The sequence below is a fragment of the Hydra viridissima genome, unplaced genomic scaffold (assembly GCF_058129835.1).
Source record: "Hydra viridissima isolate aposymbiotic clone 2 unplaced genomic scaffold, HvirCarnegie_v1 scaffold_9, whole genome shotgun sequence".
NCBI classification, from domain to species: domain Eukaryota; kingdom Metazoa; phylum Cnidaria; class Hydrozoa; order Anthoathecata; family Hydridae; genus Hydra; species Hydra viridissima.
The window spans coordinates 10909242-10936475 of record NW_028324308.1 but is presented as its reverse complement, the minus strand read 5'-3'; the positions used below and the strand labels follow the sequence as shown (position 1 = coordinate 10936475).

Sequence of the window (27234 nt, the reverse complement as noted above, 5' to 3'; positions counted from 1 at the left end):
GGTTGTTATAAATACCCTTTAGCAAAACAGTTTATTGGAACATATAAAAAATTGCTGGTGCATAATGATATGCAAGATATTCTTCGTGAAAACTGTTTGTCATTGCAAATTGTACCTATTTTGACTGCTCTAGTAAATACCAAAACATTGAAAACATTGATGTTCCTTCTGTTAGTGTTTTGAATAACTCTACTAGCAGAAATAGGATTATTGAACTGCTAGAAAACTCTGTTACTGATCATGATTATTTTTTAGTTCCTGATGCTAGTTGTTTGTCTACATGTTCACAAAGTATTGTGGGTTGTATTGCAGGATTTGCTGTATTTAGGGGAAATTCTGGGGAATTAGCTACACTGTGAAACATGTATTTCAGCGCTAAATACAAGTAGCAAACAAGAACAATATGCATTAACTTGAAAACAAGAACAATATGCATTAACTTGAAAACAAAAGGTGCATTATTAATATTTCCCTCAAAAGATGATCATGACATTTGCATTTTGTGTGAAAAGTTGTTCAGAATCAATGTAGAACACAACAGCAATGATTCATTATACTTGTCAAATGCAAGGTGCCATGCAATTTTGCAATCAGTATATCAATTCACAAACGCTTGTTTTTATTTCCACAAGAAACGTTCATACTAAGTAAAACATGGTGTCTGCTAATTTTGTGTTGACATACAGCTATCTGAATGTCTGTTTCAGTATTCCATATATTTTGGAATAAGCTGAACCAGATAATCAGTTAGCAAACAATTCATTTTAACATAATATAACCTCGAAAGTATAACTGGCGAATTATTTATTGACTTGTTGCAATTCATTGATTTCGTTTCATCTGTGTTTTCTCCATAGTTCTGCGCAAAATATAAAAATGTTTTGGGTCAACCAAGATGGCGGCTGATTTTCAAAAATGGCTTAAGCGCGTTTTATATAAACGTATATACCGTGCCGTCTCCTGTGTATTAAACCTCCTTGCAGTTTAATCTTTAAGTATTAGTTTAAACTTTTATAGCATTTGTTCAATAAGACTGTTCATGATAAAGTAACTACTTCACGTGTTGACAAATTACTAAACAAATTACACCAAGATAAAGGAAATTAGTTGTCGGCACGAACAGATTTTAGCATTTTTTAAAGATGATCATTCGTAAATTTGGGAACTTTTTTCGTGTAAACAAAGTCTGTGAATGATAAAATAGACCTGTAAGAATAAATTTAAAATTACTATAAAAAAAGCATAGCTAAATATAAAAAAGCTTAAATATACTTTTTTATCAAGATCTGATTTGATTCAATTCCTTGGTCCTTCATTCGCCAGCTAAGTCCTTCATTTACTAGGCTATTTTATAATTCATTTGATAATTCAAAACCTTTTCAAAAATGATTCAAATTTATAATTATATTACAAAATGCGGCAGATATTTCATGTTTTCGTTTTTAATATTTCATATTATTTCATTTATCATAAAAAGCACATAATAACCCATTATTTTTTGTCAAATAAAATTAAGGTTATATATAGCTGGTAAATCATATTATGTTAATATTAAATTCTTAGTTATTCTTGCGGTTTGCCATAAATTGGTTTTGCTAAATTCTTTAAAACTGTGACAAATTATTTTTACTTTCTTGTATTAATATTCATTTTATGTATTAAGGTGAGTTTCCACTCATTCGTTTTTGCTACGGGAAAGGGATGGGAAAATTAATTACTTGAGCATGCGTAGTGATTAATTTTCAAAACTAAATTACAAACTGCGTACGCTAACGTGATTAATTTTCCCTTCCCTTTCCCTTTCCTGTAGCAAAAACGGGTGAGTGGAAACTCACCTTAAGTTAGAGCATCCCGCCATCGTACTCGGCGGGAATCTCGTACGAGATTTACGAGATTTACGATGGCGATGCATCGGTTTATACGCAAAAGTGCTACTTGGATTTTTTTCTATCGTAAAAATACGCGACCAATGGTCAAAACAAAGTACGGTAATTAATCGGAAAAACCTTTATAGAAATTTTGGAAAAATAAAAGCATCAAAATTCTTACGAAATTTCTCGAGGTACGATGTAATTCGATGATTTATCACGAGATTTCACTGTAAATACGAAGTATTTCTAATAATACGAGGTATTTGATTAAATTGCGATGGTAATCTGTAAAAAGAGTGAGTTAACTGTAAAAACCGATTTAGATTTTCGCAAATTCCCTCTGCAGTTAAACAATCCATCAAAAATTAATTGGAAATCAATTTTCTATGGAGAGAAAACTAGTAAAGCTATAAAAGTAAGGGTCTGCGTCTCGGAATCGTTTTCTCGAAATGAACCGGAACAAGCATAACAAGACGAGAAATGTCCCGGAAAAAATTGACGAATAAACTGTCCCGGAAAAAAGTTAAAAACCGGGACAATAAATTTTCTTTCGGAATTTAAAAATTGCATTCCGGATATCATTGTCTCGTCTCGTCTCGAATAAAAAAATAACGAGACGCAGATGCTTACATAAAAGCTGTACTTTGAGTAAAGTTTTTATATTTAGTTGCTACAAACCTTCTAGGGATAGCACATTTACTTACTTTGATGTAAAAAAGTTACTTTTAAACAAATATTACTTTACATAACTTAGATTAAATTATCAAATATATTTACATTTAAAAGTAATTCATTTTTTAAAAAGTAGCACTGTAAAATAATATATTACATGTAAAAGTTACTTACATAAAGTTAATTTTAAAAATGTGTAACTTTTACTTGTTAAAGTAATTTATTATTATTAGTAAAAGTACTTTTAAAATTTACTTTTTCTTTGTCTATGTAAATCAATTTGAAAGTAAGTCATGTGAAAGTAATTTACTTTAAAAAGTATTTAGATTTAGATGGTTTGCGAAATGTAAATTAAATGTAAAAAAAAAAAAGATTTAATCTTTTTATTTTCCGATATTTTACGATGATTTGTGGTGGCTTGAAAAATTTTGCTTTAAATTTCGCGAAAACCTCGTAATTATAGATAAATACATCGGAAATATCGCAATATTACGAGTTTACACTGTAAATACGATTTATTGTAAAATTATGCGAAAATATCGTACGACGCACTATGAATCCAAATCTCAAAAATGTGGCCAAAAGTCGTTTTTTAAAAGTATTCCAATATATAAATATTTTTTATAATTTAGAAAGAATATTTACCCAATAGCTGAAAAAAATATTTTGCAGAATTTTTAATACGTCCTTTATATGTTTTGGGAGTGATTTATTGCGCTTAAAAAATAAAATAAAAATTTCCAAAATAATTCACGAATTTTTGTATTTTTTTAAATAAGACAATTTTTATATTATTATACAACATTTGTAAACTTTTTTAAAATTTCATTTTCATATATTATTGTTAATATGGTTTTAATCAAAAAAGAAGTAATAACTCGATTTTTTAGCTTTAGATTTCGGGTTTTTGAAGAAAGGAGAAAAATTTTTAAAATATGTATTTCCCCGGTTACAAAAAGTGATAAAGCTTAAAATGTCCACTTTTCACTCCTCCTAAATTTCTATCACATTATTATGAACGTATTGGGTATAAAACAATTTTTTAGCTGCTCGAATTTGCTCCATTTTGGTTTTATGTCAATTGTTTCAAAAAAAGACATTAGAAAAAGCCCGGGGGAGGGGAGGGGTGAGAACAACAAATGCAAGACTTCATTTCAGCATTTTTATAACTTGAGATCTTTTAAAGTTTATATATATACCTTAAAAGATCTCAAATATATATACACACATACACACATGTATAAACCAATATTTGCAACATTTAGTAATATAGTAAAAATTATTTTTAAAAAATATTTATTGTTCATCAAGCAAAAGGTTTAAAACTTCAGAATCTAAGTTAACAGCACTAATAGATTTAGTTTTTTTGAAGATGAATGATGATACTATTGGATCACTACGTAACAGCAGATAATGATATTGGTTTTCCATTGCATTTTTTCTAGAAATTTTACATGTATGGTTTAGTCTTGCATTTCGAATGTATTTGTTTTGTGCTTCCTGTGCCTCTTCTGAGTAAATACCTATTGGGAGTTCAAAGCAATCAGAAATTTGATAACCATGCTCTAATAGCTTGTGAACTGTAGGTGGCATTATGTACCAGTTATATTTTTTAATTATTATTTCAGAAGTAGCTAAACAATATTTTTTGAAGGCCCCCAAATCAAGGTGGTATCCACTGCACACAGCCTTCATTATATTTCTCAATCTAACAATTATTTTAACATCAACTCCTGTAATGTCTGCAAAAGTATCTGCATTGTCAAATGCTCTTCTGGCTGTGTTACCTGTGTTTGAGGAACCATAGCCATGCTTTGGCATATCGATAACAAGGCTGAGCTCGCTTCTAAACCTATTCTGAATTTCATTTTTTTGCTCAATAACAGAAAGCTTATGTTCTTTTGATCTAGCCTGATACTTTTTAATTTTCATTTTATATCCTAAGTGTAGCACATACTCAAAAAGTCTAATCCAACAATGTAAAGTAGATAGTCCCATAGTAAGAGATTTTTTATTTGGAGTAAACATTCTGATTTTTACTAGATTGTTCATCTCACTCGGTTTTGCAAAACAAATATTGCACGATTGTGATGAATTCGAAAACATGATAGCATTTACTGACTTGCCATCCAACATAGTCAAGTCAACAACAATTTTAATTTTTATGGAACAGTGCTTTTTACTACTGAGAAGATCTAGATCTAAAATATAGTCTTGCAGATTTTCGATTTGTTTTCTAAGATTTATTTCTTCTGCTGCAATGAGTTCATTTGTTTCCTTTAGGTATTGTAGTTCAAGAGGTCTACAAAAATGAGGGCTGGATGGTTTAGGATTATTCCAGATGTTTGAACCCCCAATTTTTAATTTCAAAGGAACTATTGCAGTTTGAAATACTGACTGTTCATTCTGCACTCCAGTAGTAAGATCAGTATCATCAAACCTTTGATTATAAATACTTTGTGAAGATGCACCATCCATGCCACATTTCAAATTGAATACTCCATGTGTAACTGTTTCATCTAAATTTTGAAGCTGCTCAGAATTTAGTTTCAAAATTCGAAGCAAGGTATGGTTAACCATGTTCTGCAAACTACACTTCGCAGATGTTTCTGTAATATGCAAACCCTCTGGATAACAATCTGCTTTTGATTTTAGGATTGCTTTTAATGGGGGATAAATGTCAGCATTTTGCATCAGAGATGAGTTTCGAATAATCTGGTATTGTAAATCACTCAAATCACATTGAATTTTAAGTGATAAAGCTTGATCAGCAGACATCATAATTGGCTGATAATTATCAGATTGGTAAGTTTGGCCTGGTAGATCTTTAGAAAACATTTTAACATTTTTTCCCAAATCAGATTTTCCAGGACTTGATTTTGCACGTACAACAGCAGCTTCTGCTAATTCTTCAGTTGTATGAGTTTTAGCCAAACTAAAATAAAAATAAACAACATCATTATTTGATAAACTATTTCCATTATGATAATTTCAAAAATTGATACTCTGGAAAACTGCCTTAACCACACAAGTGTGGAACTGTGGGTGTATACTTTTATTAAAAATTATGTATTTAATCAGTGACTTTTAAAAACAAAAATAGCAATTCTAAACTAGAAACTACCTTGAAACTTTCCTCCTTTTTGTTCTTAATGAACACTCTATCCATTCTTTTTCTGGTCGTCCAGTTTTTAAAGTTGAATCAAGTTTAGTATTTTGATTCTGAAACAACTCACCCTCTAACCAGGCCACTTCTTGTTTAACTAATCTTTTAAAATTACGATTATGCTTCGCATATTTAACCCGAAATATATAAATAAAAAGTCTAATTTTTTCTGAGAGTTCTGCATTAGACAGTTCTTCATTGGTTAGCAATTTATTTTTTGCTTCAGTTTCTAAAACGGCTTGCAAATTCGCATGATTAACACCAACTTCTTGAATTACGCTTATAAGTTCTAATCTTTTCATATTTAATCAACAACAAAGAAAAAACACCTGTATAATCTTCTAGATGCACTCTTTGCAATTAATATTTTATGAAAACAAAGCTATAAATTTTCTTTACAGAAAACGACTCTATATTGAGTTTAAATACAGTTTACATCTGTTTAAAGTAAAAAGATTGCACAAAGTTCACTTTCTGTTAAAAAAAAAATCGGAAAAAAGTTTTGGCCACTTTTTCGAAATTTGGACTCATTGTGCATCGGCCTCGGACTATATCGCAACTCCGATGTGATACCATTCCTCATCATCGTATCACATGGGAGTCACCTTTTTAAAATTTTTCTCACATATATATATATATATATATATATATATATATATATATATATATATATATATATATATATATATATATATATATATATATATATATATATATATATATATACGTCTTTTGAAGGCGTCGTTAATAGGTGTTAAATAAGACGTCTTAAACTGGTTGTTCCGACAGACGTCTTGCTAAGATATCTTACGGACATCTTAAACTGGTTGTTCCGACAGACGTCTTGTTCAGATGTCTTACGGATGTCTAAAACTGGTTGTTCTGATAGACGTCTTGTTCAGATGTCTTACGGACGTCTTAAACTGGTTGCCAGAAGACGTCTTAATGAGGTGTGGAAAAGCCGTCATAAACACGTCTTTAACTAGTTGCAGACGTTTAGACGAGTTAAAGATAAGTTACATACGTCCTAAACTCATCTAATGTTGGGTGGGTAATAACTTTAAGTAAATCAAAATTTCTTACAAAAATTAAATTTTTATCTTCTTGATGCTGGTGCATTTTTGTCATTTTTCAGGCAATATCAAAAGTTATGTTTTTGCACGATGAAATCAGGGGGTATCTCTTTTTTTTATAATAAAATATTTCACAATAAAAAAGGAAATAAAAATTTGTTGCTAATTTAGAAAGTAATAAAAGGTAATGTATGTATGTATGTATGTATGTATGTATGTATGTATGTATGTATGTATGTATGTATGTATGTATGTATGTATGTATGTACCCAGTGGGCAAAGCTACGTCGGAACAACGTTGGATCAACGTTGACTTTTACGTTGAAATGACGTTGGATTTAGGTTGGAAATGGAAATGTTGGTCGACGTCTAACTAATTAAGTTAAAACGACGTCAACATTTCGATGTAAATACGATGTCACCTTCGAGCGATGTTCAACTTTATTTAATTTTTTGTTAAATTTAGGAAAAAATCTTTTGTATACACATACATACATAGATACATGCAGGCTTGTTTTGAATATTATCGTTAATTCTTATATATTCATATCGCTCTATCAAAATATAAATGTGTACGAATTAATATTTTGATAGAGCGATATATGAATATGTAGGGGTAAATTAGAAAGAATAACAAACAATTATAAGGAAATTATATTTTTAAAAACTTCCTATTTTTAAATGACGTCCACCCTCTTCAACGTCAACTTTGTCAGGGGCGTATCTTAAGATCTTTCGAACTTCGCATTTTATTTCTGCAATTGCTATGCCATTTATTCCCTTTGTTGCCATAACACTAGCTAAACATAAAGATATAGTATATGTTAACTATATATTACGATAAAAGTTGTAAAGATGAATTACGATAAAAGTTGTAAAAATAAACATATGACAGTTGGAGTCCCTGAAGAGTTTCTATGATAATTCCAAGTTTGTCAAGAAACGGTTGATTAATATATTGTTAATATTATATATTAAATATTAATACTGAAAACTATTACTTAAAACATTCTTTGTAGTGATCATTTTCAAATGTCAATTTTCTTTTAAAATTAGGAAAATTTTTTTACCTATAATAAGTTCGAGAAGATTTATTTTTTCAAAGTTTTGCTTTTCTGTTACTGTCACTCTTTTTTCTCATCATTTCAGTTGGTCCCTTTCATGTTGAATCTCATCATCACTTTGTATGACGTCAGACTATGGAAAAAAAAACATGCTTACAGGTAAATGTACACAACAAATTAAATAAAGATTGCTTTATAGACCAATAAATCTTCTATTATCTGTTCTACTTATATATGGAACTAATAATGGCTACAACATGTGGAAATAATAATGGCTATAACACAGCATTATTACATGAAGTAAACTAAATCATTTATGTTAACAACTTTAAAATTACCTTTCCATTATGTTTTTAAGATTATCTTTTAAAGAAATCCCACCAATTAAAAATCATCTATTTGAAATACTCATTCAAGAAATATTAAAAATCTGTCAAAGAGAGTGTTTATAAGAAATAATACTTGTTCAGAAAAGTAATTTTAGTAGATCTAATAATGTCTTGTTAGGAAACTTTATATTTAGTAATTTGGAAAAAATGGACATGGGAGACCTGATAAATTGTTATGTTAAGAAAATGTAATTGAAAAACAGCTTTTAAACAAAAACTTTGAATACATAATTATTTTTGGTGAAAAATTTAATAAAATCATATTTTATAACTACATTTATAGAACTTATCTTTTATGAAAAGGGCTTTAAATTGGTATTTTCCCAAAACTAATTTTTGATTTTTACACATTTTATTCAATGCAAGTCCTTTTTTATTTAAATTAGTTTACTTGCCTAAATATACTTTAAATTACTTTTCGCTACATGATAACTTTTAATTCTTATCTCATTCCTTCTTTATCATAAAGAAGGAATGAGATACTTTGACAAAAGGGTTAAAAAATAAGTTAATTGCGACAATGAATACAAAAAAGATAATAAATAGAACTACAAATATTAAACTTACCATAATAATTTAAAGTTGCATCAAATTTAAGAAGCTCTTTGACTTCTGTGACTTTTTCAGGAACATTTTCAGCTGACTTATCGGCAGCCCCAGATCCATTTTGTAGAATAGTTTTTTGATGAAAACAGTAACTGCTTAACAACACCTAACATAACTAGATGCATAGAGTCAAGTAAGAAATTCTGAACACAAGAAATATCGTAACCAAGAAGTATCCTTCTCTTAAACTGATGACCTGGATAATTACCTTGGGAAAAGCTAATATCATTTCTCAAGTGACAGTTCAGTTCTTGAAATACAACTCGGTTTTCTACATATACACCATGGACTGAGCGTCTTTCACAGGAATCATATCCATTGTGGGACTTAATACATTTCAACATCTGCCTAACTGGAGCATCACAACAAAAATATTTGATATCCACTTCATGATTGACCATTGTAGTTAAATCCAGTTGCTTTTAAATTTTTGTATTCTACTAAAAAATCATTCAAAAACTCATGAACAGGATCTGGTTTTTTGGTGCCACAGTAAACTGCTATAATAAACGGTTTAAAGTCATGAAATGAACCAAGTATTGACCATAATTGTGTATTGCTACTTTTAAATAAAGGAAGACCATCAATATTAATTCTTAAATGTATCTGACTTAAAGACATTATATCTCCTGTTACAGATTCCAATAGTCTTGTTATCCCATTTAAGATACCTAGATAGAGATATTCACCTCCACTTACAGGTAAAGTGTTTACATAACGTGGCATTTTTAATGTTTGGCTGTCTTTAGGTAAATCGTTGTGACCATTATTGAAGAGAATTTGCAGAAGTTCATCAAAAGATGCATGCGTACATTTATTGTGAGTGACCCATAAAGCTAACTCTTCAGAAAGAATTTTTTTTCTTGAGACAGACACCCTATGTTGATCATTTATAGCAGATATGTCAACATATAAATGATATAAATGAATAAATACAATCACTTAATCTACTCTCAATTCCATTATAAATATCATCTATATCTAATCTTGGAGATTTACTAAGATCAACAGAATCCAGATCATCATTTTCAAATTGTAAGGCAATACTTACTAACTGGTTAAGTTGGTGATTGTGAGCTCTCCAATTATTTATGTAGGACATCTAAATGTTAAAGGCGCTGCTGCAGTTTCTCCCCCCCCCTCCCTTTTTTTTTTATGATTGATTATGATAGAGAATTTTATGCTGATTCAGAAAAATATAAAAACATAGGCCTGAAAATCAACGGAAAGTGCTCTAATTCGAAGTCAAAGTTGTAAAAAGTCCCACTAAAAACCCTAATATTCGCCATTTTGAAAATAATAAGTTAATGATCTTTTTGCTGACAAAAGCAATACATTAATAGCATGGTTTTTACGTTAAAAAAGTTGTTAAAGGGTCATTCCATGCCAAGTGGTGCAAATTTTAATGAGGTCCCTCATGGACCATCTCAGATTTTATTGAAATTTTTTGATTTTGTACATATATATGTTAAAAGCATGTTTTGAAAATTTTAGATCAATATCTAATATGGTTCTTGAGAAAACGCTATTTAAGTAGTGGGCTATTTTGCATAAAATTTCACTCTACAAGAAAAAAGGGTTTTTTCATCATTTTTAACAGCCAATAACTTTTGAACAAGTTAGTTTTATACTTCAATTATTATAAGATAGCAAGTGTGCTGTGGATACTTTGAAAAAAGAAAAAAATATTATTTCTGGCATCTTAACTTTTTCCATAATGGCGGGCTAAAGTTGATTTTTTTGTTTTAAGAATAAGTTTTTTTGTGATTTTAAAGACCTTAATCTTAAAAATTAGTTACAAAGTTAATACAAATCAAATTGCTTGCTGATCTACATGTGGTGGATAAACATTTTTAAAAAAATCAGTTGATTAAAGAGCTGCATTCAAAAGTTATAGGTCTCCAAAATGAGTCAGATCGAGATTTTCGTAAAATTGATCTGTGATGCAAAGCATCTGTTACCTAAGATGGCACTTTTTTTTTTTTATAAAATTTTTTATACGCATCAATTAAAGACTGTTAATTAATAAAAACCAAAAAAATTAATGGGCGCTTATTTATAACCCCCAAAAGGTAGTCTCTAAAAGTCAGGTAAATTTTCCATAAAAAATTATTACTTTTTAAAAGCTTAGTTATTGTTTCATTTAATTCTATATTACTAGTATGTCAATCTAAAAAGTACTAATAAAACCAAATAAATTGTTGTATTTTAGAACTAATTAATAATAAGTAATATGCCTGAGCTTTCTACTTGCTGTATTGGTAAAGCATTAAATGAACAGTGCTATCTATCTAATAAAAGTAAACGCTACCAAGAACTGTCTAAACTAAACCAAGAGCTTATTTCTTTGAGAAGCAAAATAAATCCCATAGATTTTATTTGTAGCTATCACGAGAAAGTTTACTTGTCGAGGTATGAGAACGAACATCGCAGGTATTGTTGTAATCCGTTGAACAAGCACGCAAAAAATGTGAAAAGTAAGTTTCAATATTTAATATCTTAATTTAATAAAAATACCTTAATAACACTAAATAAATAAAAAAAAAAAATATTTAACAATTATTTCCGTTATTTTTTAGATTCTCTTAGAGTTATCAGTCTTTCATATGCCAAAGATTTTGGTTTAATACCTGGTCAAAAAATTTGCACTAGTTGCAGAAAAGTTCTGAATTGCAAACATAATACAAAAGAAAATGAACTCCAAGAAAAAGAAATTTATGTTGACAACCATACATTAAAAGAAGATCTTAATTCAAGTATTGCAAGTTTTGGATGCTCACCTCTAAAACTTGTTTCAAAAAAAGATAGAGTTGCATATGGAAAGCGTAAAATTGATAGCATAAGAGCTCATACACAAAAGGCTGTTGCCAATGTGCTAGGTATAGAAATAGCTGCACTTTGTGAAATTGAATCACCCTCAAAAAAATGTTTGAAAAAAACAAACACAGATTTAGACAATATTATGACTAAAATTAAGTCAAAATTTGAAAAAACATTGTCAAATTCTGAAAAAATCACACTTCTTACACTCACTCCAGACAGTTGGTCAATAGAGAAAACTCAGAAATTTTTTTTTACTTCAAAAAGATCTGTAGTACAAGCCAGAAAATTAAGTAAAAAAAGTGGAATACTATCAAAACCTTCTCCAAAATCGGGTAGAAAACTAAGCGAAGATGTAATTACAGAGGTTGTTCATTTCTACGAATGCGATGAATATTCAAGGGTTTGTCCAGGAAAAAAAGAGTTTGTTTCAGTTAAAGTAGATAGTAAAAAGCAACATATCCAAAAGCGCCTTCTACTAGTCAATATGAAAGAGCTACATATTGAGTTTAAAAAGAAATATAATTATCTTAAAGTTTGTTTTTTTTGTTTGTTTTTCATTAAAAAAATTATTGTATTATAAAGAGGGGAGGGGACAGAGGGGAGGGGACTTTATCTATTGGGATTTAAAAGTTCTTTATCTAAAGGGATTAAAAGGCTTTAAGCATTGATATTTTTTAATTGATATTTCATAATAAATAACATTATATAATTCAATGCATTTATTTATTATGTCAATTTTAGAATTTTATGGAAAATTTACCTGACTTTTAGAGACTACCTTTTGGGGGTTATAAATAAGCGCCCATTAATTTTTTTGGTTTTTATTAATTAACAGTCTTTAATTGATGCGTATAAAAAATTTTATAAAAAAAAAAAAGTGCCATCTTAGGTAACAGATGCTTTGTATCACAGATCAATTTTACGAAAATCTCGATCTGACTCATTTTGGAGACCTATAACTTTTGAATGCAGCTCTTTAATCAACTGATTTTTTTAAAAATGTTTATCCACCACATGTAGATCAGCAAGCAATTTGATTTGTATTAACTTTGTAACTAATTTTTAAGATTAAGGTCTTTAAAATCACAAAAAAACTTATTCTTAAAACAAAAAAATCAACTTTAGCCCGCCATTATGGAAAAAGTTAAGATGCCAGAAATAATATTTTTTTCTTTTTTCAAAGTATCCACAGCACACTTGCTATCTTATAATAATTGAAGTATAAAACTAACTTGTTCAAAAGTTATTGGCTGTTAAAAATGATGAAAAAACCCTTTTTTCTTGTAGAGTGAAATTTTATGCAAAATAGCCCACTACTTAAATAGCGTTTTCTCAAGAACCATATTAGATATTGATCTAAAATTTTCAAAACATGCTTTTAACATATATATGTACAAAATCAAAAAATTTCAATAAAATCTGAGATGGTCCATAAGGGACCTTTGCACCACTTGGCATGGAATGACCCTAAAGTATGTTTATCTTGCGCAAGTTTTTGTGGCAATGAAAATAGCCGTTTTTTGATTTATTAGAGAATAAACTATATTGCAAGTAATGTACTTTTGTAATAAATTTTAAAAAAGAAATCAACAGTTTTTTTTTCCTAAAAGAAGAACTTTTGAAACTTAGTTCATTGTTGTTTAATCACATGTAAAATTTAGAAAGAGTAACCTTTAAACCATTTTTTTTAAATAAAAAAACCAGCGTACGATACAATGATAATTATGCATCAGTTTGTCTGCATTCTCAAATTCTACGTTCAACCTTTATTTGAAATCTTCCATTAATTTCATTTCGTTATAACAATTTCGTTATAATACTTTAAAACAGTAATGTAAAGGCTGATGGAAACCAGGTCTGTTTATTGCGCAATGTAACGGTAATTAGTTTTCGTTAAAAATGAAAGCGTTTTAAAAAAAAATGGCGAATATTAGGGTTTTTAGTGGGATTTTTTGCAACTTTGACTTCGAATTAGAGCACTTTCCGTTGATTTTCAGGCCTATGTTTTTATATTTTTCTGAATCAGCATAAAATTCTCTATCATAATCAATTATAAAAAAAAAAAAAAAAAAAGGGGGGGGGGAGAAACTGCAGTAGCGCCAATGTTAAAACCATAAAACAAATATGATCGTAGCATTAGTGCTTCACTTAACTTTAGTAAAGCTAACTATGTGACCGGTACAGGTACTACCAGTGGTAGGTAAGGCCTTTAGCTACCATCTACTACTGCTTTATCCTATAGTTACCATCTACTATTCCCAGATAGCACATAGACGTTGGCCCAACGTTGGATCAACGTAGAAAAATTCGTTGGCCGATGGTCGGCAACCGACATCGAGCCAACGTGGATTTGATAGTCGGCGCGACGTCGCAACCAACCGTTGGGTTAACGTTGGCCCAACGTCGGATATCGACGTTGGGCGAGCGTCGCATTCTGACGTTGGTCCAACGTATAATTCAAATAATATTAGTTTTACTTGTTTGCAAAAACTTTAATTTTGATTCAAAAGGTGTGCCCATCTTTTTAATCAAAAACAAAGTTTTTGCAATCAAATTAAAACTATTTATTTGACTAAAGTGTAACTTTTTTCAACTAAAGGGTAACTGTTTCTTTAAGTAAAGCGTAACTACTTCTTTGTAATGTTGAATAAAATGTAATGTCCAAATAAGTTTGAATAAAATTTGACGCTGATGAACGAAAATAAAACATTGATTAATGAACCAACTTAAATTAAACAATTACTAAGAGAAAATCAATATTTGTTGTAATAAACATTACAATTATGTTAAAATATTTGTACAAATGTTCAAACAAAATAACGTTCTTCTCGACTGCTAAGCATCCTTACGAATCTTGTATCTTTACTTCACTTGAGACTACAACAACGTTCGAATGTTCCTCGTTATACAATTTGATATAAATCTTTCGTTTTATGAGCTTTAGGCATTGCCAAAGCTACTGCTAAAATTATAGGTGTTCATATATTTTTGTGTTTATATATATTATTAGCAAACACTTATCAGTTTCAATTTTTTTACACAAAGTTTCGTCAATAAAGACTTTTCAGAAATCTGGAGGGAGAGGGGAGGACTAATCGCTAATTGGATTTTTGAAAAGTCTTTAAAAGTGATTTCTAATAATTTATTATTGCTTTGTTTTTGTAAGAATAGAGGGGGTGTAACCTCTTCAAATTATCAAAATATCATTTTTTTTTTTTTCGTTTAAATTTTGATTTTCCCCCCTTAACTTTTGTTTTAGTTCCCCCCCCCCCCCACAACTTTTATGATCTTCCTATGCCACTGCATATATGTATGTATGTATGTATGTATGTATGTATGTATGTATGTATGTATGTATGTATGTATGTATGTATGTATGTATGAACATATATATATATGAACATATATATATATATATATATATATATATATATATATATATATGTATATATATATACATATACATATACATATAAATATACACACACACACACATCAAATACAAAATCTATATTTAAATAATAAAATAGTTAATAAAAAACATATGTAAGATATAAGCACTATATACAAATAAAATTTCCAAAAATAAAAACATAAAATATTTTTGATGTATTACCTGCATAAACATGGCGACAAAATATTTTTTTAAAAATAATTAGTACATTTGTTGATATTTCACTTTCATTTTTCAATGCCACATCTAAACAGAAAATTATTGAAAAATAGTATCAGTATTTTACTGCAAAAACTAGAAGTAAAATGCTTCAAAATTCTCTTATACAAATAATATATGAATTCCAATCACCATTAAAATGCTGCAAATGCATATAAAATACATTACCGTATCCCTCTTTAACAGCTGTTAAAGAGGGATATGGTAACAAATGACAAATTACAAAACAAATGCTTCACTAGACATAACTGAAAAAAAAAATTTTAACAAAAGTTTCATTCAGTAAATAATGAAACAAAGAAATTTTAAATTAACACAACACTCAGCTAAAGATGCGATAATACCTTTTTCATCAGGATTGCTATCCAGATCACTTTAATTTTCTGAGTCTGATGTGAAATAGCATTCATCCTGATCATCATCATAGTGATTATTAAGAATTTGAAAAGGAAAATTATCTTCATCATTGTCAATATCAATCTCATATGAATTGTCATCATAACAAACATTTTCACGATCATTAGAAATAATGCAGGTAGACACATTACTTTTCTGATAACTTTCACCATAAATTCCTTATATATCTTATCAACTTGCTCTTTCACTCTTCTTCTGTTTGTTGCATATGAAGCAGCCATCTAAACTATTAGTATCAGTTAAATTATATTGTATAATATTAGTAGCCTAATATTATAAACCATTATTAATACAAAAAAACAAAATTTTAAAAAAGATTTAACTTGACTACTTTAAAAATAAGAAGAGCAAGAGGTGATTTAATTCAATTTTATTTTATAAAATAAGTAAAAATATGGATAAAGTTAAATGGAATCATCCTCCTAAAATAATTAAATATGCAATAAAAAGAGGTCATACTCAGAAAATGCAAAAGCAGTTCACACATTCTACCACAAGATTTAATGTCTTCACAAACCTAACAGTTAACAATTGGAATAATTAAACAGGAGAGATAATCAACTCTGATAATGTGAATGTCTTCAAAAACAAGTTTGATTGTTTCAAAAACAAACAAAAGAAAATAGAAATATAAAAAAATGAAAAATAAAATGAACACTTTTCCAAAGCTGTCAAAGTTTAACATCTACAGATGTTAGACTCACCACATTGTATGTGTAGAGCAAAAAATTTATTATTAATACTATTATTACATTCTAGCATTTTATATCTTTTACAAATTTTACATCCTATCATAAATATATAAACAGTAAATTACTTATAGTTTTTTTAGAACATTAAGAAATTTACTTTCAATATTGATTAGTCCAAATATTGATTCGTCAATTCAATTTTTATTAAGAAACATATATCTTTTGAATAAAATACAAGTATAAGAACATAAAATGTAGTCTTAATGCATGATATGGTAGCCTAATAGAAGCTTATAGCACAATTTTGTAGATTCTCCTGCAATCAGTGCTGCTCTGAGGAGAATTTGGTGAAGCAGCACAAACTTACTTCAGGCCATGATAATAAACAGGGTACTCAAGTTCTTGATACAAAATTAAAAAATTCTACTATCTCTAATGTAATATAGAAAATGTTTATTTACAAATTATGTAGCTACATAATTAGTAAACTACTAGTTTAAAGTTAAATAAACACAAAAATGGAAATAAAGTACCTGTATCTCTCTAACAAACTGGATTCTAACAAAGGGGATTTCTTTTCACAACCACTTCTTCGCGTGATTCAATCTTTTTTGATTCTTTTAATACCACTTCTTCTCGTGGTTCAACCTTTCTGAGTTCTTTAACGACTACATTTTCTCATGATTCAACCTTTCCGAGTTCTATAACGACCACTTTTCTTCTCGTGATTCAATCTCTTTGTTTTAGAATAATTTCTTTAAAACTTCTTTGCATAACCAACAGCTAACTAAAAACGGGATTTTTTTAAGAATGGCGGAAAACTTAACACTAAAACCTGTAACACACTGAACGAATTCAAAAAATCAAAAATTCAGTCGTATTCTGACGTTGGCCCGACTTTGGTTCGACGTTATCACTAAAGTGATAAAATAAAGCAACGCTTCCGACGTTGTGCCAACGTTGGCCCAATGTATGTGTGCTAGCTGGGATTGTTATATCCTTTAGCTACTGTTATATCCTATATGTGATTCTTTTGAATAATAAAAATACATTTTGAAAAAAACACCTTTGAAAGTGCGATTTAATAACAATAAAACCTAAAAACTAAACCAACCAAACTTTTTTTAACGAACTTTGCTTGATTTTATAACTGTTTCCGTTGCGCAGAAATAACGAGTTGAATTTTTATACTGGCGGGAAATTAAAATGCTTGCACCGATCAAAGACTGACATCGAAATAACATGGAATAACTAACGTCGAACATCTGACATCGATTCAACTTAAGATTTTGTCAGTTGACGTCGTCGATGAAAATCTAACTGAATTCCAATGTTAGATTGACATCGGGTGCCCACTGGGTATGTATGTGTGTATGTATGTATGTATGTATGTATGTATGTATGTATGTATGTATGTATGTATGTATGTATGTATGTATGTATGTATGTATGTATGTATGTATGTATGTATGTATGTATGTATGTATGTATGTATGTATGTATGTATGTATGTATGTATGTATGTATGTATGTATGTATGTATGTATGTATGTATGTATGTATGTATGTATGTATGTATGTATGTATGTATGTATGTATGTATGTATGTATGTATGTATGTATGTATGTATGTATGTATGTATGTATGTATGTATGTATGTATGTATGTATGTATGTATGTATGTATGTATGTATGTATGTATGTATGTATGTATGTGTATACAAAAAACTTTTTCCTAAATTTAACAAAAAATTAAATAAATAACGGAAGTCGAATAGACATCGCTCGATGTAAAGTGACATCGTATTTACATCGATATGCTGACGTCGTATTAACTTATTTAATTAGACGTCGACCAACATTTCCAACTTAAATCCAACATCATTTCAACGTAAAATTCAACGTTGTTCCGATGTAGCTTTGCCCACTGGGCAGTTTGGGCATACTTTGTATGAGCCATGTAAATCCATTATAAAATAATCTTTGGATAATGATGCACCTCGTTGTTTTAAACGAACTTTTGTTTCAAAATAAAAGCTAGTCAAACTTTTTACTCACTGCTCGCATATAGTCTCTACTAGGGACAGGCAAGCTGTTGGCCTAAGCTGCATTCTTTACCACCCAGCTGTCTTCTCCTTGTTTGTTACTTCAGCCGTTCTCTACCCGCAAACTATTACCAATAATCTTGTATTTAACAGAAAATTCAGGTAAAACAATTAGCATCATTTGGAACATATCCATAAAATATAGATAACATTTGCAGTTAATAATTTTTTAAGAAGTTTTCTAGCTCTTGAAAGAAAACTTTACTAGGTGTAAAATAAAGTTAAATCGTTTAACAGACTTTCTTGAATCAGTCTTTAGAAATGGCTTAATTTTTTCTAGACTTGCTTGATGAGCGATGTTAACAGTAACACTAGATATTTGACTCCTAGGCTCAGTTATTTTTGAAAACTGAATAGGCAATAAAGTAGAAGGTGAGCCTTATGACAGATTTGACATTGAATGATTAAAAGCTGGGACATGAACAATTGCAGAACCTGAATCAATAACATCTAGAAATGGATTAGCAGTGACTGGTTCTGGACGATCTGTTAACGATGAAGCCAAAAATTCATTATCAAAAAATATGTTAGGGTTAAAGAGTTCAATTCTTTCCACAGCAAATCCTGCAGAAATGTTAGATGGAGTAAAGCCTTGTACATAACTTTTACTTGCAACTGCAGCTATATGATATATATATGGTGATTGATCTTGGATTATATACAACCCAATAATCACAGGCTGCATCGCAATAACGTTTCAGTGGCCCATACACTGACCGATCCAATGGCTGCAGCTTGTGACTACAATTAGCTGAACATTTCACATTTTAAATAAAATATTTCATCTGTTCTAAAAATGTTACAACATTCATCCAGCCAGAAGTTTTTGCAACACCAATACATCCAGGTGGACCACCATTTATCATGCTTTCTTTGAAATGAACTCTTGGAAAAATAAAAAATGGAGGGATTGAGTTTCTAATTGCATTAACTGTACAACAAACTCTTACCAACATCCCTCTTTCTGCTGAAATTTTCCTTCCAACTTGCTTGTCTTTATCAGAAAATACTTTGACTGGTTATTGTACAGTTGTAAAGATCTGTCTCATTTACATTATAAACGTTTTGTGGTTGAAACTTGAGTCGCAGACCAACTTCATTTAGATCGGTAAAAAATTCTCCAACTGTATAACGATTAAAAGCGTTTGCCCACGCTGAACTCTTGTGAACTAATCCACGATTTAGGAATGCCTTTAGAAAGAGTCATTGCAAATTCATGTCAGTTTTCGTATTGTTTTAGTTAACAATCCATAATGAAGTTTTGAAGCCTTAAAAAGATCCCAAATACAGCCTGCTAACCTAACTTTGTTACAATGCAACTCTTTTTCATTGCTAAAGAGTTGCATTGTAACAAAGTTAGGTTAGCAGGCTGTATTTGGGTTTGATTGACATTTCCTTACATATCTTTTCAATGTCATTAAATTTATTCCCCTTTCGTTAGATACACAATAAACATATTGGCCATCAAGAACTGCAACAACAGCTACTCGCATTTCATTTTCATTAACTTTACTCTTTTTCATTAACTTTTTCATTAACTTTTCATTAACTTTTTCATTAACTAAAGTCGGTCTTTCAGTTTTTCCTTTTTTATGATACACCATATTAAACTATATAAAAAAGAAATCTATATGTAATTTTAATATATTCATTAACTGTTGAATAAATTTTTATAAAGATCTTTACTATAAGGATCTTTTATATCTCTTTAAAAATATTAATGTGTACCAATTAATATTTTGATAGAGAGATATATAAATACGTAGAAGTAAATTAGAAAGATTAACAAACAGTTATAAGGAAATTATATTTTTAAAAACTGACTATTTTTAATATGTCAGCACCCTCTTCAACATCAACTTTGTTAGGGGTGTATCTTAAGATCTTTCGAGCTTCGCATTTTATTTCCGCAACTGTAATGCCATTTCTTCCCTTTGTTGCCATAACACTAGCTAAACATAAAGATATAGTATATTTTAATTATATATTACGATAAAAGTTGTTAAGATGAATTTCTAAAAATAAACATATGACAGTTGGAGTCCCTGAAGAGTTTCTATGATAATTACAAGTTTGCTTAGAAACGGTTGATTAATATATTGTTAATATTATATATTAAGTAATAATACTTAAAACTATTACTTAAAACGTTCTTTGTAGTGATCATTTTCAAATGTAAATTTTCTTTTAAAATTAGGAGAAAATTTTTACCTTTAATAAGTTCGAGAAGATTTAATTTTTCAAAGCTTCATTTTTCTGTTACTGTGTCACTCTTTTTCTTATCATTGCGGTTGGTCCCTTTCAGGGGCGGGTTTAGGGTTAGGCTTGTTAGGCGCGTCGACTAACATCTTTTTTGGAAGACACTTTTCAATTAAAAAGCTTTCTAATTTAAAAAAAATACATTCTTCAATTTTATTTTGTGATTATTTGGGTGTAAATTAGCGATATCGAAGGAATTTTTATAAGTATAAAGTCCCCGTCTTGCTCGTTTTTTACCGGCTTCCGAATTTAAGAAATATTTGTAAAATGGATTCTAATTTTGTTATCGATAGCGTAATTTCGGACCATATTAGGCGCGCCTAACCTGGCCAGTTTATTTGGCTGACGAGATTTCGAAATCGTATAAATTCTTATTAAATTGTTTCATTTTTATCCTCCGGTAACGTAACTTCAGGTCAAGTTAGGCAAAACATTTTTGCGCCTAACTTGGCCCGTTGTCACGTTAAATAAGTAGCCCGTTAAGAAAGTAGTTAAAATATTATATCTGCGCATGCGTTAGTTTACAGATACTTATTTAACGCCATTATAGGCGTTAAATAAGTATCCCGCTAAAGAAGTGGACAAAATGAGCAATCAAGACAGTATTTTTAATACCAAACGTAATTTTAAACTTAATTTTAAATTTTAATTTAAGATTAAGTTAAAGTTTTATAAAATCCTTATTGAAATATATATGACTTTAAAAATAGTCTTATAGGAACTTAATATTTGCAAACATATTTAACATAACAATACGATAAATGAAAATTCCTAAATTAGGAGCGCCGCACTTCCCTTGATTAACGATCTTATATTGCATTGTCTCATGTTTATAGATTGTGATATAAATGTTACAATAAGTTTGTATTTTGATATCTGGCGCGCACCCCACACGGTGCCTCCTGGATAACTAATGTTATCTGTTAATGTAATAGTATTTCTAAGAGTTATTTTAGTTAAAAAATATTTTAAAAAAGCAGCTTAATCTATAAATTTTCTGCTGATGAAAATTTTCATATAAGTGTAAAAAGTTTAAAGTCTATTACACTTAATAAACCTAGGAATCTATTTCTGATCTGAAAAACGAGTTAAGGGTTTGAAATTTAACGAGTTCTAGGTTTTGATCTAAATATGATCTCAAACCTTCCATAACGTTACAATTAAAAACCACCATTATCCAAATTAAACCGTCCAAACACGCTTACGTGGGATGTGTAAGCGATTAAATCATGTAGAAGATTACAATTACGTGGAAACAAAAAGAGAAATGTAAAAAAAAAAAGACATGATAACATTAAATTGTTAAAAATTTATTTTCCAAAATAAATTTACATTCAACTTTGTATTGTTATTAAACTTGTGTCCATTTAAATATACCTCTCCTAGATTGTCAGTTGTCTGCCTTCTCAAATAAACAACAGGGATCGAGGTTTACCTATCAAATATACTTTTAACATAAGTGATGGAATCTTTTTCTTTAATTACTCCTAGCCATAAGAGCTTAAGTTGTTGTACCTAAAACTCAAAAAAAAAAAAAGAAAAAAAAAAAGAAAGTTTTCATTCTTATTATAATTAGACTTATTTACTAGATAATTATAATAAATTGACAGATGAAACAAACAAAAAAGACAATTATGTTTAAATTTAAAAAAGTACTTTTAACCTGAAATGTAAGCAGGCAATCTAAAGTGAAATATAAGAAAAATAATATTAGAAAACTATTTTTAACTTTTTTATATTTATAATTTATATTTATTAATTATAACTTTTACTTAATAGTTAGAGTGATGATACAACTAGAATTTAAAATATAGTAACAACTTTTTTTTAAATAATTAAATTATCATAATAAATCTAATTTAAAAAACTCTACAATAAACTCTATTATAAAATTGAGTAAACTCTAGTCTAGTTCCATCTTTACTACTTATAACTCTAGTTCTAACTCTAACTTATAACTACTACTTGTAACTCTACTTGTTGTATCTCTACTACTTATAACTCTAATCTAAAACCAAATCAATCAAAGACACTTAAAATTAGTTTTTGTTTAAAATAGGTTTTTGTTAAGAAAATATTTTTATGCATTTAACAAAAAGATTTCAAGTCATTATGCTCACAAAACAAAAATTAATAAATCAAATATCTAGCTTTTATTAAGGTTTTTAAAAAAAATTATTATTGCAGTGACAGAAATTATCACATTGAAATGATAATGAGTATACTTTTTTACCATATGATAAAGAAATGTAAGGAAATATCTCCGTTTTTTTTCTCTCAATACACTGCAGGAAATGAGGCCTCATACTAATTTTATCCCAGAAAATTAAACTTGAATCAAAACCATTGCATAAACCAGTAGCATTTGCAATAGCGTAAAGCCCACAATTATTTCCATTGTCTTGCTTTTGACATCTTATGACCTCCACATTCAAAGAAGAAATACATTCATTTATTAACGATCGTGCAACTCTGTTTACCAGTAATGGAACAGTGCCTTTATTAAATCTAGTAAACAGTGAATCATAATACTGAACAGAATTAGAACCATTTTCAGATGTTAAATTACTTATTAGAACCCAATGCGAATTTCTAACATTAAGTATCTGAACAAACTTTCCAGAAATAGTTTAACCACCAAAGTTTTTTGAATTAAAAATCCGAGAACTTTGAAATCCACCTACTTCAGGAAACTGATGTGAAAGAAAGCTTTGTGTAATATCAATTAAAGTATCATCAAGCCAACAAGATAGATGTTTTAAAACATCTATGCATAGCTTGACTGACTACGCTGATGTTGAATAAAAATTATTATCTACAGAAATTGCAGGACAAAATAATCTTTTGGATTTAGATACACTTGCGTCAGTAAGAGAAGTTGGATGCTTTCTCTTGCTGGATTTCTTTAAAATCATTTTTAAATCATCTTTTTCAATTAATTGTTTAGTCATTTTAAGACAATAATCATGCTCTTTTAAAATCAATTGGGTGGACAATGCTTGTTTTCCTGATAAATAAGGCTTTATACATAATACAATTTACCATCTAAAGTATGTAAAAATTTAGATTTAATTCAATGACAATAATTATTTATTCAACAAAGTATAATGTAATGTTTACATACCACATAGTTTGAATTTTTTTGCATACTTTAAAAAAGATTTACGCTCTGATTTGTAATATTTCATCGTTACATCAGAGAGATATTGTTTCACATCTTCAACAGAATAGTCATGAACAGGCATTTTTCAAATTAAATTTTTGACTTGCAAATTAGAAATTTAAGTAACTTTGAAGACCTAACGGAACAAGGCTACTTATTTCAATGATATATTATATATACTAGATGTCTAACTTCGATCCGGTGTTGCGTTAAAAAAGTTAGTCGTTAAAAAAGTTTATTAAATGTGAAATCTGCGCATGCGCAAAATCATTAAAACTTTTTTAACGCCTTATGGTGTTGCGTTAAAAAAGTTAGTCGTTAAAAAAAGTTAACAAATAGCTCTGCGCATGCGTTACGCATGCGCAGTATGGTCAAAGAAGCATTTGTTAGGGAATGAAATTAGACGTTAAAAAAGTTGCATTGTTTCATTAGGGTATGTAAAATAATAAAAATTAGTGATACTTTATATTAAAAATGGCTGTCCATGTTTACTCAGTTGCTTAATTTATAAGCTTTACTACTGATATATGGACCAGTAGTTCAAATGAAAGCTTCATGAGCCTGACAGGTCACTGTTTAGACAATACATTTAATCAGAAAACTGTTGTACTTAGAGTAGTTCCATTTCCTGAGAGGCATACAGCAGCAAATATTGCTGAATTGATTGAAGATATTATGGCTGAATTTAAAATATCACCTTCAAAAATTCATTTAATAGCTAGAGATAATGGTACAAATATTGTTAAGGCTATTAAAGATAGCCCATATGATAGTATGGCTTGTTTTTACACACACAACTTGTAATTAATGAGTGTATTTTTGAACAAACAGTTGTCAAGAATGTCATTGCAAACTGCCATTCAATTGTTGGGCATTTTAGCCATTCTCCCCAAGCCTGCCCTAAACTTAAAGCTCTTCAAGAAGCAAACAATGTTCCTAAGCACAGACTTATTCAAAATGTTCCAACAAGGTGGAATAGTACCTGTCATATGTTAGAACTAATTTATGAACAAAGGAAACCTCTAACCATATATGCACTTGAAAATGGTAAGCTTCCTTTATTAAATGCAAACAAATGGATGATTATTGGACAGTTTTGTGTTTTGCTAAAAGATTTTCACAAAACAAGAGTTCGCTTGAGTGAAAGAAATTCTATTGTCTCAGATATTATACCACAAACACAGTTTTTAAAACATTTCATTAATAAAGCTTTAATTGATGACAACTAATTCAATGGAGAATAGTTTCAAACAATATACTAATAACTATAACATCATCTTGTCAATATTTCTTGATCCCAGATTCAAACTAAAAATGTTCAAAAATGAAAACACCTTTTCAGCTGCTAAAAAAAGTACTGAGAACATAACCATTCAGCTTATTAAAACCCATGAAAATATAAAAAACATCAAAGTTACTGAAAATGATCGGTCTGCAGCTTGTGACATTAAAAATATTGACTCAAAATATGAAAATAATGGTACAGTACTAAATGAATAGAAAGATATAGTAGAAATGAATTTTGACAATTGCTTCGAAGAACTTGTAGGATTTAATTCTAAATAAATCGGTCAACCACAAACTTTAATTTTAAATGAAACTTTATTAAACAAAATTCAACACTACTCAAATGAAGACCTTATTGACAAAGAAAGCAATCTTTTGTTGTGGTGGAAATCACAGAAAACAAAAATGCGACTATTAGCAAAGCTTGCTTTAAAGTATTTAAGCTGCCCATCATCTTCTGTGGAGAGTGAAAGACTTTTTAGTATTGGTGGAAATGTATATACTGCAAAGAGAAATAGCTTAACAGGAGCTCATGGTGAAATGTTAATATTTCTGAACTATAATATGAGAAATTAAAAATATTTGATTTTGTATATATTATTGTAATTAGTATAGTATAATTCTTTTAGGAGTATCTATGTTCTATTTTTTCATGAAATATAATTTGTTTAGGAGTTTAAAAGCTTTGATACTATGAGGAGGTCAAATGAAAAAAGAAATGTCATGAAAATTGTATAACTTTTTAGAATTAGAAAATTTCGGGGAAAAAAAGTTTGGAAAAAATAATTGAAACTCTCTTTGAGAGCTTTTGCTCAAAAATAAAAAAAAATGCCTCCCAATGCCTTAATCAAAATTTCAAAGCATATTCTGTTGTAGATTTGAGGGTTGCGCAAATAAAGAGTATCGTCAGCCGGGGTAACTTTGGTCAGTTTTGGCAGTTTTTCTTAAACATCTCTGAATCTTATTAATTTTTTACAGTTTTCTCTTGTGGTAATAACATTATAGGTCTTGGCTATAGGCCTCTATATTTATTTTTTTAATTTTTTTATTACAAATATTTATTTTTAAACGCCGAAAAGTGACCAATGTTACCCCAGGTTTTTATCATGTTTTATCAATAATACCCTTGGTATGGGGTAACATTGGTCACTTTTTAGAGTTTTAAAAAATCATCAGTCTTTAAACACTTAGAGAAACATGAAAAGAACATTTAAATAGACAAAAAATTTTGCAACTAGCTCCCTGTTATTGTGCAAAAGTCATTAAAAGTCATTTTCTAGTAGGTCATTACCGTAATCTGAGGATGATGACACTTGTTCAAATCTTGCCCTTTTCTTGTTATTCTTGGTGTTACTGTTATTCTTGGTGTTATTGTTATTCTTTGATGTGGTAGGAGTTGTGTTATTCACCAGATCTTGCGGTGTTATCGCTTTGCCAGGTGTGATCTTTTTCCCTCTGGTGCGATTTGTTTTCCCATCCTGTCCACAATGTTTCACTAATAGACCTTCTATATCTTCATTGAATACTTCCTTAACAGTACTACCGGTACCTCCTCCAATGTCTTTGTTAACCTGTGGCAAACGCTTCATGACCATCTCTTTATCGAAGGGAAATATTCCACTAGCCTTGAAGTCAGATCTCAAGTTATCGCTTTTCAACTGACGTTGCAGTAAAGCAAGAAGACCGAGGAACTGATTTTTTGGTATTGATTCTTTGATGCGCGTTTCTATCTTTAGCGGACGGAAAACAGCAACGTCCAGCGGTTGAAGCAAATGGGAAGCGTATATTCCGAACTGTCGACTAGCCTTTCTCACGCTTATTCTTCCAGTTAAACATTCTTTTATAGCATTGGACAACGCTTCTTGACTGTATGAAGTTGCATATGCTCTTGAACTACGCTTTCGCTTATATTTCCTCGGCATTTTCACCGGCTAAGAATTCAAATGGTTCAATAAATGTATCAGAAGTGTCAA

General features: G+C 29.5%; 2 protein-coding genes and 4 pseudogenes across 5 annotated transcripts in view; 2 read left to right on the top strand and 4 right to left on the bottom strand.

The window, feature by feature from the left end:
• LOC149883972 (uncharacterized) overlaps positions 1-27234 on the top strand; it is a 312658-nt pseudogene that overhangs the window by 148030 nt on the left and 137394 nt on the right. The gene's annotated exons all lie outside the window — the stretch shown is intronic.
• On the bottom strand, positions 3385-6214 carry LOC149883994 (uncharacterized). The gene is made up of 2 exons (XM_090097275.1): positions 5668-6214; positions 3385-5478 (listed from the first exon to the last, which is right to left on the bottom strand). The coding sequence occupies exons 1-2, from the start codon at positions 6009-6011 to the stop codon at positions 3840-3842; spliced, it is 1983 nt and encodes a 660-aa protein (XP_089953401.1). The 5' UTR covers positions 6012-6214; the 3' UTR covers positions 3385-3839.
• LOC149883993 (uncharacterized) lies at positions 7424-9943 on the bottom strand (annotated as a pseudogene). Its single transcript, XR_016455522.1, has 4 exons — positions 9841-9943; positions 8803-9782; positions 7853-7979; positions 7424-7582 (listed from the first exon to the last, which is right to left on the bottom strand). The product of XR_016455522.1 is annotated as an uncharacterized LOC149883993 (transcript).
• Positions 10965-12409, top strand: LOC149883992 (uncharacterized). Its single transcript, XM_090097323.1, has 2 exons — positions 10965-11318; positions 11421-12409. The coding sequence occupies exons 1-2, from the start codon at positions 11075-11077 to the stop codon at positions 12242-12244; spliced, it is 1068 nt and encodes a 355-aa protein (XP_089953449.1). The 5' UTR covers positions 10965-11074; the 3' UTR covers positions 12245-12409.
• On the bottom strand, positions 14378-20156 carry LOC149883991 (uncharacterized; annotated as a pseudogene). Its single transcript, XR_016455423.1, has 6 exons — positions 20115-20156; positions 18792-20066; positions 16214-16271; positions 15682-15980; positions 15281-15364; positions 14378-14626 (listed from the first exon to the last, which is right to left on the bottom strand). The product of XR_016455423.1 is annotated as an uncharacterized LOC149883991 (transcript).
• LOC149883990 (uncharacterized) lies at positions 22592-23942 on the bottom strand (annotated as a pseudogene).

Coding starts and splice junctions, on each gene's coding strand:
- LOC149883994 (XM_090097275.1), bottom strand. CDS start 6,011: ATGAAAAGATTAGAACTTATAAGCGTAATTCAAGAAGTTGGTGTTAAT. Junction 5,479..5,667: donor AAAAGGAGGAAAGTTTCAAG/GTAGTTTCTAGT, acceptor TTTTTATTTTAG/TTTGGCTAAAACTCATACAA.
- LOC149883992 (XM_090097323.1), top strand. CDS start 11,075: ATGCCTGAGCTTTCTACTTGCTGTATTGGTAAAGCATTAAATGAACAG. Junction 11,319..11,420: donor GCACGCAAAAAATGTGAAAA/GTAAGTTTCAAT, acceptor GTTATTTTTTAG/ATTCTCTTAGAGTTATCAGT.